This window comes from Mesoplodon mirus, assembly GCF_964341445.2.
Source record: "Mesoplodon mirus genome assembly, chromosome: 7".
Lineage (NCBI taxonomy): Eukaryota > Metazoa > Chordata > Mammalia > Artiodactyla > Ziphiidae > Mesoplodon > Mesoplodon mirus.
In genome coordinates, this window is record NC_138983.1 from 95,112,163 (window position 1) to 95,129,551 (window position 17,389).

Below are 17,389 nucleotides of genomic sequence, written 5' to 3' on the forward strand. Positions count from 1 at the left end.
ATTAGAAACACTGATTTTTCATATAAAAACTCCCAAAAGAAATATTCAGGCTTAGATGTTTCACTTTTACCCAAGACTTAAAGAATGAAAACCAATTTTACATGATTTGATAAGAAATAGAAGTAGAGGGAACCGTTCCTAATTAATTTTATGAAGCCAGTATTACCTTGATACCAAAACCAGACAGGAATAGTATAAAAAGAAGAAGACTATAGACCAATATGTTTTATGAAATTGCCTGTAAAGATCTTCAGCCAGATATTAGCAAATTAAATCCAGAAATATATAAAAAGAATAATATATCATGACCAAGTGGTATTTATTCCAGTTATGCAAAGTTGGTTAAATATTTGAAAATCAAACAATGTAATCTACCATATCCAATAGATTAAGGGGGAAAAGTCATGTGATCCTATCCATTAATGCAGAGAAAGCATTTGACAAAATCCAATCCCATTCATGATTTGGCACATATATACAATGACATATTACTCAGCCATAAAAAGAAACAAAATTAAGCTATTTGTAATGAGGTGGATAGACCTAGAGTCTGTCATACAGAGTGAAGTAAGTCAGAAAGAGAAAGACAAATACCGTATGTTAACACATATATATGGAATCTAAGAAAAAATATGTCATGAAGAACCTAGGGGTAAAACAGGAATAAAGACACAGACCTACTTGAGAATGGACTTGAGAATATGGGGAGGGGAAAGGGTAAGCTGTGACAAAGCGAGAGAGAGGCATGGACATATATACACTTCCAAACGTAAGGTAGATAGCTAGTGGGAAGCAGCCCCATAGCGCAGGGAGATCAGATCGGTGCTTTGTGACTGCCTGGAGGGGTGGGATAGGGAGGGTCGAGGGAGGGAGACGCAAGAGGGAAGAGATATGGGAACATATGTATATGTATAACTGATTCACTTTGTTATAAAACAGAAACTAACACACCATTGTGAAGCAATTACACTCCAATAAAGTTGTAAAAAATAAAAATAAAGTTAAAAAATTTAAAAAAAGAAGAAAAAAACCCCCAAGCAAACTAGGAATAGAAAAGGAACATACTGAAACTCATCAAGAGCATCTACAAACAACCTATACCGACATTATATTTAACTGTGAAAGACTGAATGCTTTCTCTGTAAGATCAGAAACAAGGCACCGATATGTGCCCTCACCACTTTTATTAAATATATTAATGGAGGTTCTAGTAAGAAAATAAAGCAAAAATAAATAAATACATAAATTTAAAAGGTAAATTTTTTAAACATTTATTTAAAAGATAAAAGGACTATTCCTACTACGTTGAATAGGAAGGAATATATCCTACTGAATGTTGAATAGTAATATATACTACTATATTAAATAAGAAAAAGTAAAACGGTATCTGAACAGGAGATGATAATCTAAATGGAGAAAATACCAAGGAATCCACAAAAAGCTTGAGAAATAATATTAGTTTGTAAATGTTTTAGAGTACAAATCAACACAGTTTTATCAAATTATATATTAATAACAAATGTGTAGAAGCTTAAATAAAAATATGTGATGCCATTTACAACTGACCTAAATAAATACTTAAATATAAGCCCAATAAGACATTTATAGGTCCTCTATACTGAAAATTACAAAATGCTGATGAAGAAAAATGTAAAAGTCCCAAACAAATAGTGAGACATACCTTGTTCATGGATTAGAAAACACAACATAATAAAGATGTCAATTCTCCCCAAGTTAAGAGGCTTAACAGAGTTACTCTTAAAATGCCCTCAAGGTTTTTGTGGATATAGACAAGCTTATTCTAAGATTTATATGGTAAGAAGAGGCTGAAGCATAGCTAAAACAATTTGTAAAGGAAGATTAAAATGGGAGGAATTCATCTACCCAATTTCAAGATTTTGCAGTAATGATGGAGGGTAGATACACAGATCAATGGAATGGAATAGAGAACCCAGAAATAGACTGACATAAATACATTTAACTTGTTCTTGACAGCAGTGTGAAAGCTATCAAGGAAGAATAGACTTTTCAAAAAATGGTACTGAAACAGTTGGACATCCCTCCACAAAAACAAACAAACAAAAAATGAACCTTAACCTAAACCTCCACACCTTACACAAAAATTAAATCAAAGTGGATCATAATCTTCAATGTAAAAGCAGGACATTTTGAGAAAAAAAAAATAGGAGAAAATCTTTGGCATCTAGAACTACGTGAATAATTCTTAGACTTGACACCGAAAGTATGATCAATAAAAGCAAACATTGATAAATTGGATCTCATCAAAATGAGTTAAAAAGGCTTCATAGAAGATCATTTTAAGTGGATGAAAACTCAAATTACACAGTGGGATAACATATTTGAAAATCCCACATGAGACAAATGACTTGTATCTATAATATACAAAGAACTCTCCAAACAACTTAAAAAAACCCAACTAGAAAATAGGCAGAAGACAGGAACAGACATTTCATGGAAGAGAATATACACATGGCAAAGCAGCACATGAAAAGATGCTCAACATCATTAGCCATTAGGGAAATGCAAATTAAGACCATAATGAGATATCAGAGAATAACGAAAATTAAAGTATAGTGACAACATCAAATGCTGGTGAGTACATAGAAAAATGATATCACATCACTGGTGGGAAAATAAAATGGTTTAGCCACTCTGAGAAACAGCTTGACAGTCTCTTTTAATCCTAAAAGTAGATTCACCCTACAACACAGTAATTGTACTCTTGAGCATTTATCCAAAAGAAACAAAAACTTCATTAAGTTCCCACAGAAACTTACACATAAATGTTCATAGCAGTTTTATTTATAACAGCCCAAAACTGGCCACTACCCAATTGTCTTTCAATGGATGAATGTTGAAACAAATTGTGATAAAATCTTATGATAGAATACTACCGAGCAACAAAAAGGAACAAATTATTAATATATGCAAAAATTGAAATGAACTTCAAGGGAATGATGCCGAGGGAAAAATTTTAAAAAGCCAATCTCCGAAGATGAAGTAATTCATGATGATATTTACATATTATTCTTAAAATAACAAAACTGTGGAGATGGAGAACAGATTAGAAGTTGCCAAGGGTTAGAGGTGGGGGTAGAAAGTACAGCGGGGGATCTTTGTGAGGTTTTTGTGGTCCCAGTACAAATAATACAGCAATCTTGGTTTTAACCCCGAAAGATGTTTAAAAGCAATTCCTAATAAGAGGTGTCCAGATATTTAGCAATGGCAGCAGATTAGAGGTATAGCTACCCAACATGACAGCTTCAAAACAGATGGTACTAATTCAATGCATATGTTCATTTTAAAAAGGCCAATCACAATACTTAAATGGTATATATCTTAACGATATTATTCTAAGGATCCAGCTATACCAGATGGACTAGCAGGATTTTCTGTACATTCAATCTTATTTAAGACAGTAAATCTTATAATAAGACAGTTAAAAAAAGAAAAAGAAAAAAACCCAAACAAACCAACGACAGTTGGATATTCTCATAGGAAGATGAGGTGAAAATATGTAGCAGCGGTTCAAAAGCTTAAGCAGTGGCACCTAAATTTGGCTGCACATTAGAATCATCTGAAGCACTTTTTTAAAACCCTCACACCAATAGTTGGTCATCCTAAACCAATAAAATCATTTTAAATCTCCTCAGACGATGCCATTGTCTAGCCAGAAGTGAGAACCAGCGGACTAAGCAGAAGGGGATGTTTCTACAAAGATTTCTTAACAATAAGTTCTTTCACCCCATCAGATTTACCTTCCTGCAAAGGGGTAAAGAAGGCTAGATGTTGTCCATACTTGCTTAGCTTTAATGAGCACTTGTGACTTGCCCAAAACCTAGATCATGTTTCCCCTAAATTTCATGTTATTTCCTAAATTTTTCAAATCCAGGGCTAAGGGGTTTGCCAGGATGAGATTTTAAGTGCTCACACAGGGGAAGTCCCTGGCAAACCAGGACAGAGGTCACTCTACATTGAAATGTAAAGCATCCTAAATAACCCTGCCACTGCCCCCAGATACTCGTCTGTGCCAACCAGTGGAGAAAAGGCATTCTCCATTACCACCACGGCAAATGCTGCTCTACTTGCCTTGGCTACTCCCTATCTTTTCCAGGCGTCTCTCCCCTTCACCTGCTGGTGGACGCTTTGGCAGCTGACAATGCAGATATTTTCAAACTTTAAGGTGAATAAAAATCATCTGGAGGGCCGGTTATAACAGAGATCACTGAGCCCCACTAGAGTTGCTGATTCCATAGGGCTGGGACAGGGCCCTAAAACTTGAATATCTGACACATTATCAGGGGACGCTGGTAAAGCTGGTCAGGTTGTGACCGAATGCACGTTCGTGTGTCTGAAGCACAGTGAGGCCAACCAAACCGAAAGGTTGCAGTCTGGAGCAGAGAAAGGTTTATTGCAGGATCGAGCAAGGAGAGGGGTGGCCCGTGTTCCAAAAACCCTGAAATCTCCAAAGGATTTCAGCAAAGCATTTTTAAAGGCCACGTGAGGGAGGGACGTCCCAGGGAATGTGATCAGCTCGTGCACAATCATCTGACTGCCGTTTCCCATAGAGGGCGGGTGATCCACACTCCAGGAGCGCCCCCCGCCCCGTGCGTACCTTGTTCATTGTCACTGCATTTAAGGGACTCCTCCAACCAGCTGCTGTTGCTTTTGGCCTCTGCCCTTTTCCTGCCAGGTTTCTCTTCGGAGATGCTATTGCCCTGGGGGGTGACCGTAGGGTGAACCGCCTGGGTCACTTCCTTCCTGCCCTGCCGGCCAGGTTTGCTCTCTGCTCCCGCAGTCCTCTAAGGTGCAGCAAGCGGCGCTGCTTTCTGGGATGGAGCCCTGTTAATTCAATGCACATCTCAGGTTGGTCAGCTCACTATAATGTGGCTCTTCTAAGTGGTTAGAGGAACTGTTTGTCATTTCCTTCTCAGGCCAGTCAGCTAATGGAGAAATAACTACAAATTAATGAAGAAGGGCTTCCCTGGTGGCGCAGTGGTTGAGAGTCCGCCTGCCAATGCAGGGGACACGGGTTTGAGCCCTGGTCTGGGAAGATCCCACATGCTGCTGAGCAACTAAGCCCGTGCATCACAACTACTGAGCCTGCGCTCTAGAGCCCACGATCCACAACTACTGAGCCCTTGTGCCAGAACAACTGAAGCCTGGGCACCTAGAGCCCATGCTCCCCAACAAGAGAAGCCACTGCAATGAGAAGCCCACGCACAGCAACGAAGACCCAACGCAGCCATAAATAAATAAATAAATAAATAAATAAATAAAAAAAAAAAAAAAAAAAAAAAAATGAAGAAGCCCCCCGGGGCGGTGGGGGAGAACAAACTGTCTTACACATCACTCACAGGGGTGGGGGAGGGGAGGGGTGTGGTCACTGTGTTGGCTGGAACTTGTCACCAAGTCTCGGGAGGGGGCCTATTTGCCTTTGGCCACCTTTGGGCTCCAGCCCCGGCACCCGGCTTTGGGGGGGTGGGGGGTGGGATGAGGGTGGGGGGTGGGGAGGTGTGAGTGGCTCCCCCCAGGGATCCAGGGTGGGACTGGAACTTTCCACTGCTCCGCTCCAGGACTTCCGTAGGGTGCCCTGCGGGCCCGAAGCCAAACCGAGCTCACCTTTGGAGACCCGTCTCCGCTTGGCTTTCAGCAGAGAGTCCTCCGGGAGCACAGTGGTCTCAGTGTGGTTCCTATTGCCAGAGACCTTGCGCTTTCTGTTCAGCCTGAGGGTGGGGCTGCGTGACGCGTCCGGGGCCGCCTGGTCGGCAGGGGACTCTCTGGGGGGCTCCGTGTCCATGTCCTCAGGAAGATCACTGTCTTCTGGGGCTTCAAAGCGGTCAGCTTTGCTTCCATCATAACACTCCCCTAGGGGAGGGTAGACAACCCGGAAAGGAGGGAACAAAGGTCACCAGGAGCAGGCAGGACCCCCATGCCCAAGGCAATCTGCTACCAACAGACCGCCCCCCTTTGGAGACCAGGGGCCTCACGCGCCGGAAGCACAAAACCCTCAGAAAGACGTCCCAAAGGAAGGACAGCTAAACACAACCGGCAAAGAAAGCAGAAAATGAGGCGCGTAGCCCACTCACAATCCATCCTTCAAGGGTCAAGGTGAGGCATCTACACCATTCGTCTATAGGCATGTGAGATCACTCCCTAACTGCTTAACTCTCCAAGGTGGCTTACTTTTAAAGGGGGGTGAGTGACCTCACAGTAAGATCCAACCAATCAGGGCAGAGCTACAAATGACTATGGAAACAGCTGCTAGTCAACAAAAAAGGCTGATGTCATCAAGAGACCAAATAGCCCCCAACTGCCATCTACACAGACATAGCACCCATGTTCACTTGGGTCAGCAGGGGCGAGGGTGAAGAAAAAGGGTAGGGAAAGAATGGTGGGAGGCTGGGAAGCTGGGGAGACCAAGGCAAGAGGAGCCTGGCAAAGGGAAAGGAAAGGCTTCCTGGTGCACACACAAGGGTCAACGGCAATTTCAAAGAACTCAACCAGATTGCTACAAGTCCGTCTGTCCTCTTTCCACACCCGTGGGGGGAAAAGCATTTCACTGCCATCGAGGGGCTGCTCCTATTTCCTCTCTAGGAAGAAGGCCCTCAGTGACACCAGTCACCCACCTGGCACGTCTCCACGCCTTCCTTCCCAGGCAACAAGCATCTAAGGACATTTCAAAGACAAGACTCCAACCCCCTTCATGGGGGTGGGGTGGGGGGCTGCGGCGGGCAGGGCTGAACTGCTCACACCCCAGCTCCGCCTGTGTTGCTCCTGCTCCCTCTGCTCAATCTAGCATCCACTTGGGGCTTTTCCTCCAATCACCCCAGCCTAACATCACTCCTCACTTTTGCTCTAGCCAAAGCAACAGTTCAACTGCTTTGCTAGTCACATTGTTTCTAACACACAAATAATTCCATAATGATCACTGTGCTGTTAAAGAGTTCCCCGAAGATGACCCTGTGTCCATCACCGGCCGGGGGTGGGGGTGGGTGTATGAGTTTGGTATTTCGTTAACACCTGAGCTAAGCTCCCACAGCCCGTTTTTCTAGATGAAATCATGGACACACCCCTCACATGCTGCTCGCATTCCTCCTCCGCTCCCTAGACCACTTCAAGTATCACTCCCACTTCTGCCCAGCCGGCTGGTCCCCTGATCAGACTCTCTTGGGGGCATTCCCAGCATTTAATGGCAGCCAGTTGTGGGGATGAACCTCACCCTGGCCTGGGCTAGCCTGACCTGTGTTCTCAATGGTGGAACACACTTAGCTTTTCTCCAAGGGTATCCCAAGGTGGGGCAGATCCCCATCTACTCTTTGCCGGAATGGTGGAATCACCCCAACCGCGAGGGTCTCCTGCCATGGCAGCAGGAGAAACCCCAAACTCCTGGCCTGTGCTTACGGGTGATGCAGCCCAGGCTACCGCAGGCCCGGTGAAGACGGCGTGCTGCAGCTCTCACTCCGGCTGCTCTGTGACCCTCTTAAACACTCGGGCAGGAATGGCGCCGCTTTACAACTCAGCCCCCTTCACTTGTAAAGTGGGAATGTTACTGCTAGCCTCCCTCCAGGGTGGGCTTCATCATCACGGGCCGGGCTCAGCACAGAGAAAGGCTGGAAAAATCCCTTTAACCAAAAGATGCCAAGACTTTCAGACCAGCCTGAATCTCAGGCCTGAAATGTAGGAAATTTTAAGAGGTGAGCCCTGCTGGTTACACCATTGGACTTCTCGGGTCCAATCTGGTCCAATCAGCCTTCCCTAAAAGCTCCGTGGGAGGGCATCCATGGAGGAATGGAAGGGCTACCTTAAGAACCCCCATGTCCAATTTGAAAGTTTCTTTTTCCAAACTAGGTCCATCCACCCTTCCCCCAACCCCAGAGCCTTTTAGGGCAAAGATCTCAATTCCCCTCAGCTAAGGCCCCCCAAGACCTTACGCTAGTGTGACCTTACCCAGGCCACTAATAACCCTGAAGGACACCCACCCTGACTGCCCAAGATGCCCATGGCCACCAGCTATGGGGCAGAGGCTCCGTGTCACTTGGAGCTTCTCAAAGACTGTTCTAACCACGACCCACAGGAGGATGACTGACCCTTGAGGGCAAAGGAGATGGGGAGGTAAATAGATACACGGGGATCCTAACCATCAGGCTTTGCCATCATTGCTACTTTTGGCCCTTCTAAAAGTGGGAAGCCATGTGCCCTTGGTCACCCAGTCTAAGCAAGATGTGAACGTGGTCCCTGCAGCATGGTCCTATGACTCACAGCACCTATATCCCAAATGCATTATGGTTGCACCATAGCATCACCTCACAGAAGCATCAGCACAGCAACATTTACAAGTCACTGTGGCAGCAAAGCACCCTCACCACTGTTGAGCCATGCCCAGTGAGGCCTAAACGAGGTGAGAGGGTTCTGAGTCGCTGGAAGGCTCCCCAGGATTAAAATCCCCTTCTCTGTAGCTTAACTATAGCACCTCCAGTCAGGGCTAACCTTGTTCAAAGTTACACCCGCTACACAAGGGGTGCAGGGGATCTCTGTTCCAAAGGAGTTTACAAACGTGCAGGTGCTCAGCTGGAAGAGAAGTTCCCTGAGCAAAGAAGTTTCATGAAGCCCCTCGACTGAGGCTTCCTCCAGCTCCTGGCCAGGCACTGCCACTGAGCAGGTCCTAGGCCTGTCCCAGCCAAGTGGTTGGCAAGGGAGATGGTTACTCCAAGGTTGAGAAGGATGGGACCAATGCCTCCTTGCCCCGCCCCATCTTCAAATGCCACTGAGGGTTCCTAGTGATGAACTTCCAAGTCTGAGGAACCTCCAAACTCATTTGGTGAACTTCCAAAATAAAAATTTCACTCAGCCACCCATGTGATCATAAAGAATAAATGAGTATCTCGGCCACTGTGTTTTCAAGTTAATTTCTTTTTTAAACAAGCCCCTAGCAACAAGATGCACCCGCACCAGGACAACCAGGGCCGCGCAAACAGCACCCACCTCCTTAGAAGTGCATCCCCGTGAACTTGGCCTTGCCCACTTTCATCACATCTCTCTGAGAAACTTCCCCAAGGGCTGAGTTATGAGGCCACTCAGGAGGGTAAGGGCTGCGTGTCAGCTGTGAGCACAGGCAAGGAGGGAGGCCTTCTTGCTGCTTCACTCCAGGGTGGCCTGGACCCTCCGTTTTTCATTCCAATCCCGAGGGGGAGGAGCTCGGAATCGTCTACTCCAGGCACATCAAGAGCCCCATCCCTCGGGTAAGGCCGCCACTGACTAGCCCCGGAAATCCCCTTCTACGGGAGCCACGTAGGACACACCGGTCCCGGTGTGGCTTACCCAGAACCCTGGCCACAGGCCTTTGTCTGACCCCAAAGATGAGCTGGGGGAGGGTAGTGCTCCAAGCAGCAGAGAGAAGCACACGCTGTGGCTGACCACAATTTTCCCAAACTGCATCAGGCACCCACGACCCAAGCGTGCGGGCGAACGCTGACCCTACGACTGGGTCCAAGGGCCTGGGCCTCCCAAACGTGCCCACCACCCCCGACTGTCCCGTCTCAGGAGGATTTCACGCCCACCCTGTCCTCGACGTTCACCTAGGTGCCCTCACTCACCATCACCGGTGAGGTTTCTGGGGTCCGGAGCAGGCTGCAGGCCACAGGCCACAAGCACGCACACTGAAGAAAGCGGGAGAAAGACCTCCACTTGCTGCCAACACATCTCATTAGCCCAGGAAGTCTCGAGGGCAAAGCCCAAAGTCAACCCCAGTGGGGGAGCAGCTGATGGGACCGCAGAGTGTGACTCGAGGCAAACACTAGCTTTCTCTCCAATTTGGCCTCCAAAACAGAATACACCCCGTCTGGTAGGAAGAACGCCCTCGTTGATCCCACGCCCTTGGAGCGTGCTGTCAACTCCTAATGACTGCAAACAAGCCTGCCACAGAAAATAATTATGCTCATCTTTCTGGTGCCTTCATCAGCCCTCACCTCATTTTAACGAAACCTCTGCCTTTGGAGGGAGAATCCGAGTACTCTCCACTCCCTCCCATAGGACACTGTCACTCTGGAGGGTCTGGCTCTGGCTGCAAGTGTCATTCCACTGCTACCAAAAACCCGTATCCGTACCTGCTACAAAACAGAACACATACCTGCTACGCTGGAGGTCTTGCACCGCCATTCCTCTGCTCTACTGTATCAGACTATTACCAACTACAGGACTAGCATTGCTCCGGAAAAAGGAGATGCGTGCCAGGAAACAGCATTTCATAGGTGCTTCACTCCTGGATGCCGCAACGCTCAAAAGGACAACCAGCCTTGCAATCCACAGCTGGGAAGGGTGGCCAAAGCAGCCCGTTCTCCGAACAGCCAGCACCCAGACGCTGGGCCGTCGGAAGCGTACTGTTTCCTCTCACCTCCCTCGGCACTGGGAGCGGAACCGCCCCGTTCCCACCGACGTGGTACCACACGCGAGCCGCCTGGGTTCACTTACATCTCTGTCGTTCTGGTCGGCAATGGCCTCCTCCGGGGCGACCGACTTTGGCTTTTTGTCCTGACTTCCTTTCAGCCTTTCCCAGTCAGCGGGGCTGAATTTGCGCACCTTGGAGTCTTTGGTCGTGGGGTGGCCACCTTCTCACTCTTTCATCTCCAACTCTGAGAAGCGCATCACTGCACGCTAGAAAGAGAACGGAGATGGAAAAAAGACACACCTTACCACCAAAGCTATTTCACTGCCCTTACCTTAAAGGAAAGTATCTTCAAAGAAAAGTTTGCCCAAAACCAACCACAATTTATGATACAACTGAGATATTTTAAAATTGAACGATAAAAATGTAAGAGTGTCTATGTGTAACTAGTCACACACTCTTTCTTCGTAAAGCCATACGTATGTAGAGATATATGTGGTGTGTATGTATAGCCATACATACACTGTGGCATACAGACAGACATTCTCTTTCGAAGGTAAATAAAACAAAACAAAAACACAACGCAAAGAAAGCGAAACAAAAACACAACAGAAAAGAAAACAAATGCACAATGAATAAAGACGACCATGGCCCACAAACGTCCCTTTGTATATTTGGAAATGAAATTTAACTCAAAAGGTTTACGTAAGATTCTAGCTACTCAACTGAATGCACGTCATATGACTAGGAGCATGTCAGTGAAAAGTTCAAGGGAAGATGCTGTGGAAGAGCAGTTCACCTTGTGGTTGAGCGTCCTCAGAACGTGCAACGGGAGGTGCAGTACCTGCTCTGTCTCACAGGGACCCTCCAACCTCTAAACGCATCTTTCCTGGGAAGCTGAATTCAAAAAGTCAATTTAAAAAAAAGATAGGGCTTCCCTGGTGGCGCAGTGGTTGAGAGTCCGCCTGCCGATGCAGGGGACACGGGTTCGTGCCCCGGTCCGGGAAGATCCCACATGCCGCGGAGCGGCTGGGCCCGTGAGCCATGGCCGCCGAGCCTGCGCATCCGGAGCCTGTCCTCCGCAATGGGAGAGGCCACAACAGTGAGAGGCCCGCGGACCACAAAAAATAAATTAACTAATTAATTAATATAAAAAAGATAAAAGTCTCTAGTAGAGAAATTTTATCAGAGCCTAGTATTAAGAGCTGTAGAGCCACAAGTTTCCCACGATACAGCCTTAGCAGAGCCTGTTAAGGCAGTGACAGAAAATTTGTACCGAGGGAAATAGCAGAAGAGTTTGCCTACAATTCACGAAAAGGATCCCTGCACTTGGCCTGAAGGAAATCAGCAAAATTTGTAACAGCTTGTGTATTTGTATGCGGGATTGAGAATGAATTTCATTTTTTAATTTCTCTGAATTATCACATAAGATTCAGAAGATGCTCTCTCTGCCTAGAAGCCACCCCACTGGGATAACTATGCCTACGGAGTTCCTTTGCCTATGACTCCTACTTGCTAACAGACTGGCAGCCTGGCCCCAGGGCCTGGTCGCTGCTCCCAGTGCAATGGTGGATATGGTGTCAACGGTTGCAAAATCAAAGCCCCTTACATCCTCTCCATGCCTCGGTCCCACCCCCCACCCCACTCACCATCGATGTTCAGGAAGGGGAAGGTGTCCTGGATGGGAACGTGGTGCTGTGACTGGTCCAGCTCATCTTCCTTATCTTCTTCATCCACATCATTATCTTTCTCATCCCAAGGAGCAGATCCAGTGGATCCTACCCGAGAAACACACACACACACACACCAAGGTCAAAAGTGAGGCGCTCACGTTGCACTGTCATCCCTGCAGCTGACCCACTGTTCAAGCTAGGCACTGCCAGCACAGAGGTTCCTTGGGTTCAGTGTGCACCCTCAATGCCAAAGAGTGGGAACCAAGGGTGTTCACCCCACTCCCAGCTCCTCCTACGGAGCCCCAGTGCAAGCTCTCATCCCCTCCCCTATCCAGGAGCTGCAGACCCTGCTCCCTTCTCCTAGGAATCTTTTAATTCCTACTCTAAACCCCTTTCTACACATTCGCATCCCTTCTAAGGACCCAAGGAGCACAGCTTCTCTCCTTTATAAGCTTACTGTGAAGACAGACCCTTCCCTCATGGCAGAGCCTCACTAGATTCACTGGAGGTCAAGTCTAAATTATCTGGCTCTTAGTCGGAACTGGCTAAACATTGAGTAAATATAGGGATCAGGTGGTATTCTCCTAGGAAAAATACCATACAAACTAAATGATCACTTACCCATCATTTATAAAGAGAACTTAATAGCCTTCCTAATGTCATGGCAATTGATTCTTAGAACAGCCTTTGAAATACGCAGGAAAGATGAGAACCCAGATTTTATAGTGGAAGAAGCTGAGGCTCAAAACGTTGAATGACTTGATTCAATGTCCCACAAGTAGTGAAATGGAAAGACCGAGGTTTATAACTCAGACCTTCTAAGTTTTAAGCCCTCCTTCTTCTAAACTACCTGGCCTCTCTTCTCAGTGTTGAGTCCCAAGAGAAGTTATTTTTTATAGAACTCAATACCCCCTCTTCTTTCTAATGCTTTACTGTTCCACTGGGTGGGCAGGAAGACTGTGCTGAGTTTATATCTTTTGTTCTCTGGGTTCTTTCTAGGGACAGCATTTCTTGCTTTATTTACCAGTCTTCAACTTTGTAAGCGAGGCGACTTTCAAGTCGACTATCGCTTTAAGGGTCCAGCCCGGAACCTGGCACACTGCCCACCTTCTCCCCAGCAGCTGGGGCCTCACCTGGGTTAATGATAGAGCCCTGGGGCTGGGGGATGTCACACACTCGATATATCTTCACTGGGTTCATGGGCACCTCCTTGGTGTCGTACATCAGGTTGAATTCCCTGCTCTTGTTGAGCGCACAGCGGAGCTGGGCCTTCCATTTAGCTGGGTCGGGGTCGTCCACCCCTTCCTGGTACTTCCCCTGTCTCCACAGCTCAGGCCAGAGGGATAGGAAACTGCAGTGAGTGCCTGCTTGTTGCCCAGAAACACTGGAAAGTGTGGCCACCCTCCCTCGTACAGACACAGATACACACAGCCCTGCCTGACCGCCCCATCACCCCAACTCCAATTTAGAGACTGCAGCAGAAAACACCACGCTGGGGACCAGGCAAGGCAGGGCCCGAGAGAAATTAAACCAAATGCAAATACAGTATTTTAAAAAGAGGAGCCTCATCTCAAGTGCTTGTGCCAGCATCACCTGTGAAGACAACAATGGCCTTAATGAAGGGTTGAAAATAAAGAAAAATCTGGAACAAGTATACACCAAAATACTAATGGTAACTTTTGGATAGCAAGATTTCAGGTAATTTTGTTCTGGTTTGTTTGCCTTATTTGTTTTTCACATGAATTGCTTATATAATAAGAAGAGAAAGGGAGGTGGCGTATGATATGAAGAATTTAGGCTTGCTGTTCCCTCTCCCTTCAGTCTTTAACCTGATGCACAAATAACTGTTGAAACCAAGTACCTTTAGGAGTAGCAGCCCATAGGAGGGCAGGAAGCACGCTCTGGGGGTTCAGCTGGCCTCGGTGCGAGGCTGAGGGCCTCAAGTCCTAATAAACTCACACCACCTGCCTTTCCCTGCTTCCTCAAACTCCCACATTGGGAACATTTTGCTGGGAACACCAGTGGCTGGTGGCCTGGGCCAAAACCAGTGGGGCCCCGCCTCTCTGGTTTTCAATTTCCAGGTCTAACAGGCATTTATGTGTCTGTTCACGGGATATCAGCCCTCCCCCACTGTTAACGTATCTCAGATGTCTACACTTTCTTCAGGGCTGTGACGTATGTGCTGGTGCAGAAAAGGGGGAGGTCTTTGGCAGAAGACTCAAGATCAAGAGAACAAGATGGACCGGCCAGACTGCTCCCACTTGATGTTAGGAAGATAAGGTGGCCATGTAGTTAGAATTCTGCAGGGGAACATAGCCTATAGAGTCTATGGGTTTGTGGATCCACAACTTTTATTTTTTCAGTAATGCCAACCAAGCTCATAAAAGACTGACATATAATCCAGAATGTCAGTCTACTCGTTTTCAAAGGGGGATAAAGCTGGTCAGTGACCAGCATGGTTAAGTCCAATAACCTGGACATAACCATGTATGATCTCAACCAGTAACTCCTGTATCTGGTTTCTAATGACAATTCCAAGAACATAAGACCCACTCAACATTTAAATCCAAATTTTCAGATGACTCCAAAGCTAAATGGAAATGATTTGATATTGAACTCTAAATCTGCATTATCTAGACTATCTCTTACCCAGTTGGGTAACCCAGAATCGACAGTAAAAGGCTCCTGCTTTCCCAAAAATCACAGGGCATAAAAATGAAAAGCACTGGAAAGGCAAGACCCCCAGTGAATTTGCAAAGCTGCTTTTGTGTCTTTTTCTTTTTGACCTTGAAGCCAGGAGAAATTCTAAAAATACAAATGTATTAATTTTTAAAACTTGACTTTACTGAATATTGTTCAGATCCCCAAGCCTACAAAAATAATTTTATTTTTTAAAAAATGCTCCCTCTTCAGACTATACTACAAAGCTACAGTAATCAAGACAGTGTGGTACTGGCACAAAAACAGAAAGATAGATCAATGGAACAGGATAGAAAGCCCAGAGATAAACCCACGCACATATGGTCAACTTATCTTTGATAAAGGAGGCAGGAATGTACAGTGGAGAAAGGAAAGCCTCTTCAATAAGTGGTGCTGGGAAAACTGGACAGGGACATGTAAAAGTATGAGATTAGATCATTCCCTAACACCATACACAAAAATAAGCTCAAAATGGATTAAAGACCTAAATGTAAGGCCAGAAACTATCAAACTCTTAGAGGAAAACATAGGCAGAACACTCTATGGCATAAATCACAGCAAGATCCTTTTGGACCCACCTCCTAGAGAAATGGAAATAAAAACAAAGATAAACAAATGGGACCTAATGAAACTTCAAAGCTTTTGCACAGCAAAGGAAACCATAAACAAGACCAAAAGACAACCCTCAGAATGGGAGAAAATATTTGCAGATGAAGCAACTGACAAAGGATTAATCTCCAAAATTTATAAACAGCTCATGCAGCTCAATAGCAAAAAAACAAACAACCCAATCCAAAAATGGGCAGAAGACTTAAATAGGCATTTCTCCAAAGAAGATATACAGACTGCCAACAAACACATGAAAGAATGCTCAACATCATTAATCATTAGAGAAATGCAAATCAAAACTACAATGAGATATCATCTCACACCAGTCAGAATGGCCATCATCAAGAAATCTAGAAACAATAAATGCTGGAGAGGGTGTGGAGAAAAGGGAACCCTCTTGCACTGCTGGTGGGAATGTGAATTGGTACAGCCACTATGGAGAACAGTATGGAGGTTCCTTAAAAAACTAAAAATAGAACTACCATATGACCCAGCAATCCCACTACTAGGCATATACCCTGAGAAAACCATAATTCAAAAAGAGACATGTACCAAAATGTTCATTGCAGCTCTATTCACAATAGCCCGGAGATGGAAATAACCTAAGTGTCCATCATCGGATGAATGGATAAAGAAGATGTGGCACATATATACAACAGAATATTACTCAGCTATAAAAAGAAACGAAACTGAGCTATTTGTAATGAGGTGGATAGACCTAGAGTCTGTCATACAGTGTGAAGTAAGTCAGAAAGAGAAAGACAAATACCGTATGCTAACACATATATATGGAATTTTAAAAAAATGTCATGAAGAACCTAGGGGTAAAACGGGAATAAAGACACAAACCTACTAGAGAATGGACTTGAGGATATGGGGAGGGGGAAGGGTAAGCTGTGACAAAGCGAAAGAGAGGCATGGACATATATACACTACCAAACGTAAGGTAGATAGATAGTGGGAAGCAGCCGCAGAGCACAGGGAGATCAGCTCGGTGCTTTGTGACCGCCTGGAGGGGTGGGATGGGGAGGGTGGGAGGGAGGGAGATGCATGAGGGAAGGGATGTGGGAACAGATGTATATGTATAACTGATTCACTTTGTTATAAAGCAGAAACTAATAATAAATAAATAAATAAATAAATAAATAAATAAATAAATAAATAAACAAATAAAACACAAAAAATACAAAAATAAAAATGCTCCCTGCCTCAAAGGAGTTTACAATCCCTTAAAGGAGACAGATGAGTCAATAGATCAGAAATACAGATACTATGTGAACACCAGTAAAACTGCCTAATAAATAAAGAGTCGGGGGGTAGGTATGGTTGGCCAAGTTTATCGGAATTTATGATTCTAGGGCTGAATCTTGAACATGGGTAGAAGTTAACCAGGTGAGAAGCGTGGGTCACGATACTCTAAGCAGAAGAAGCTTTATGGGCAAAGGCAGAGGCTGAAAAGCACAGTGCTTAGGGGGCCTACAAGCAGTTCAGCTTGCGTGGAGGCAGCATGAGATGAAAGTCTGGGCTTGTAAGTAGGAACCATGCCAAGGAGTTTGGACCTGATTCTTAGAACACTGAGAACCACTGAGAGATTTAAGCAGGTTGTGATGGGATCAGATTTAAGTTTTAGAAAGAACCCTCTAGCTGCAGGACTGAAAAGGGTTTGGAGGGAGGCAAGGCATGAAGATAACACATAGTCTCTATATAATCCATATAATAGTGTCACTAGGGTCTGAACTAAGGAGGTGGCGGTAGGGATAGAGGATACAGGTAACGAAGGAGCCGTTAAAGACGCTGACTTGACAGAGCTTGATGAGGAACTGAGTCTTTGAAGAAGGTGAGAGAGAAATCAAGGATGATTCCCTGGTTTAGGGTTTGGGAGACTGGGTGGGGGGTGATGCTGACCACTGAGATAGGAGCAGGTTTAGAAAGATGATTTCCCTTTGGAAATGTCGGATTTCAAATGCCTGTGGAAGGCCTAGGGGAGAACGCCCGGCATGCC

General features: G+C 45.6%; 2 protein-coding genes across 2 annotated transcripts; both read right to left on the reverse strand.

Annotated features, from left to right (window-relative positions):
- Positions 1-1,867: 1,867 nt before the first annotated feature.
- On the reverse strand, positions 1,868-9,737 carry LOC309807677 (BCL-6 corepressor-like). The gene is made up of 3 exons (XM_082627526.1): positions 9,618-9,737; positions 5,644-5,889; positions 1,868-4,863 (listed from the first exon to the last, which is right to left on the reverse strand). Exons 1-3 carry the CDS (start codon positions 9,721-9,723, stop codon positions 4,772-4,774), a joined length of 444 nt encoding a protein of 147 aa, XP_082483652.1. The 5' UTR covers positions 9,724-9,737; the 3' UTR covers positions 1,868-4,771.
- A 292-nt stretch (positions 9,738-10,029) lies between these two features.
- LOC309807683 (interferon regulatory factor 6-like) lies at positions 10,030-14,272 on the reverse strand. The gene is made up of 3 exons (XM_082627536.1): positions 13,212-14,272; positions 12,055-12,183; positions 10,030-10,674 (listed from the first exon to the last, which is right to left on the reverse strand). Exons 1-3 carry the CDS (start codon positions 13,300-13,302, stop codon positions 10,577-10,579), a joined length of 318 nt encoding a protein of 105 aa, XP_082483662.1. The 5' UTR covers positions 13,303-14,272; the 3' UTR covers positions 10,030-10,576.
- Positions 14,273-17,389: the final 3,117 nt, after the last annotated feature.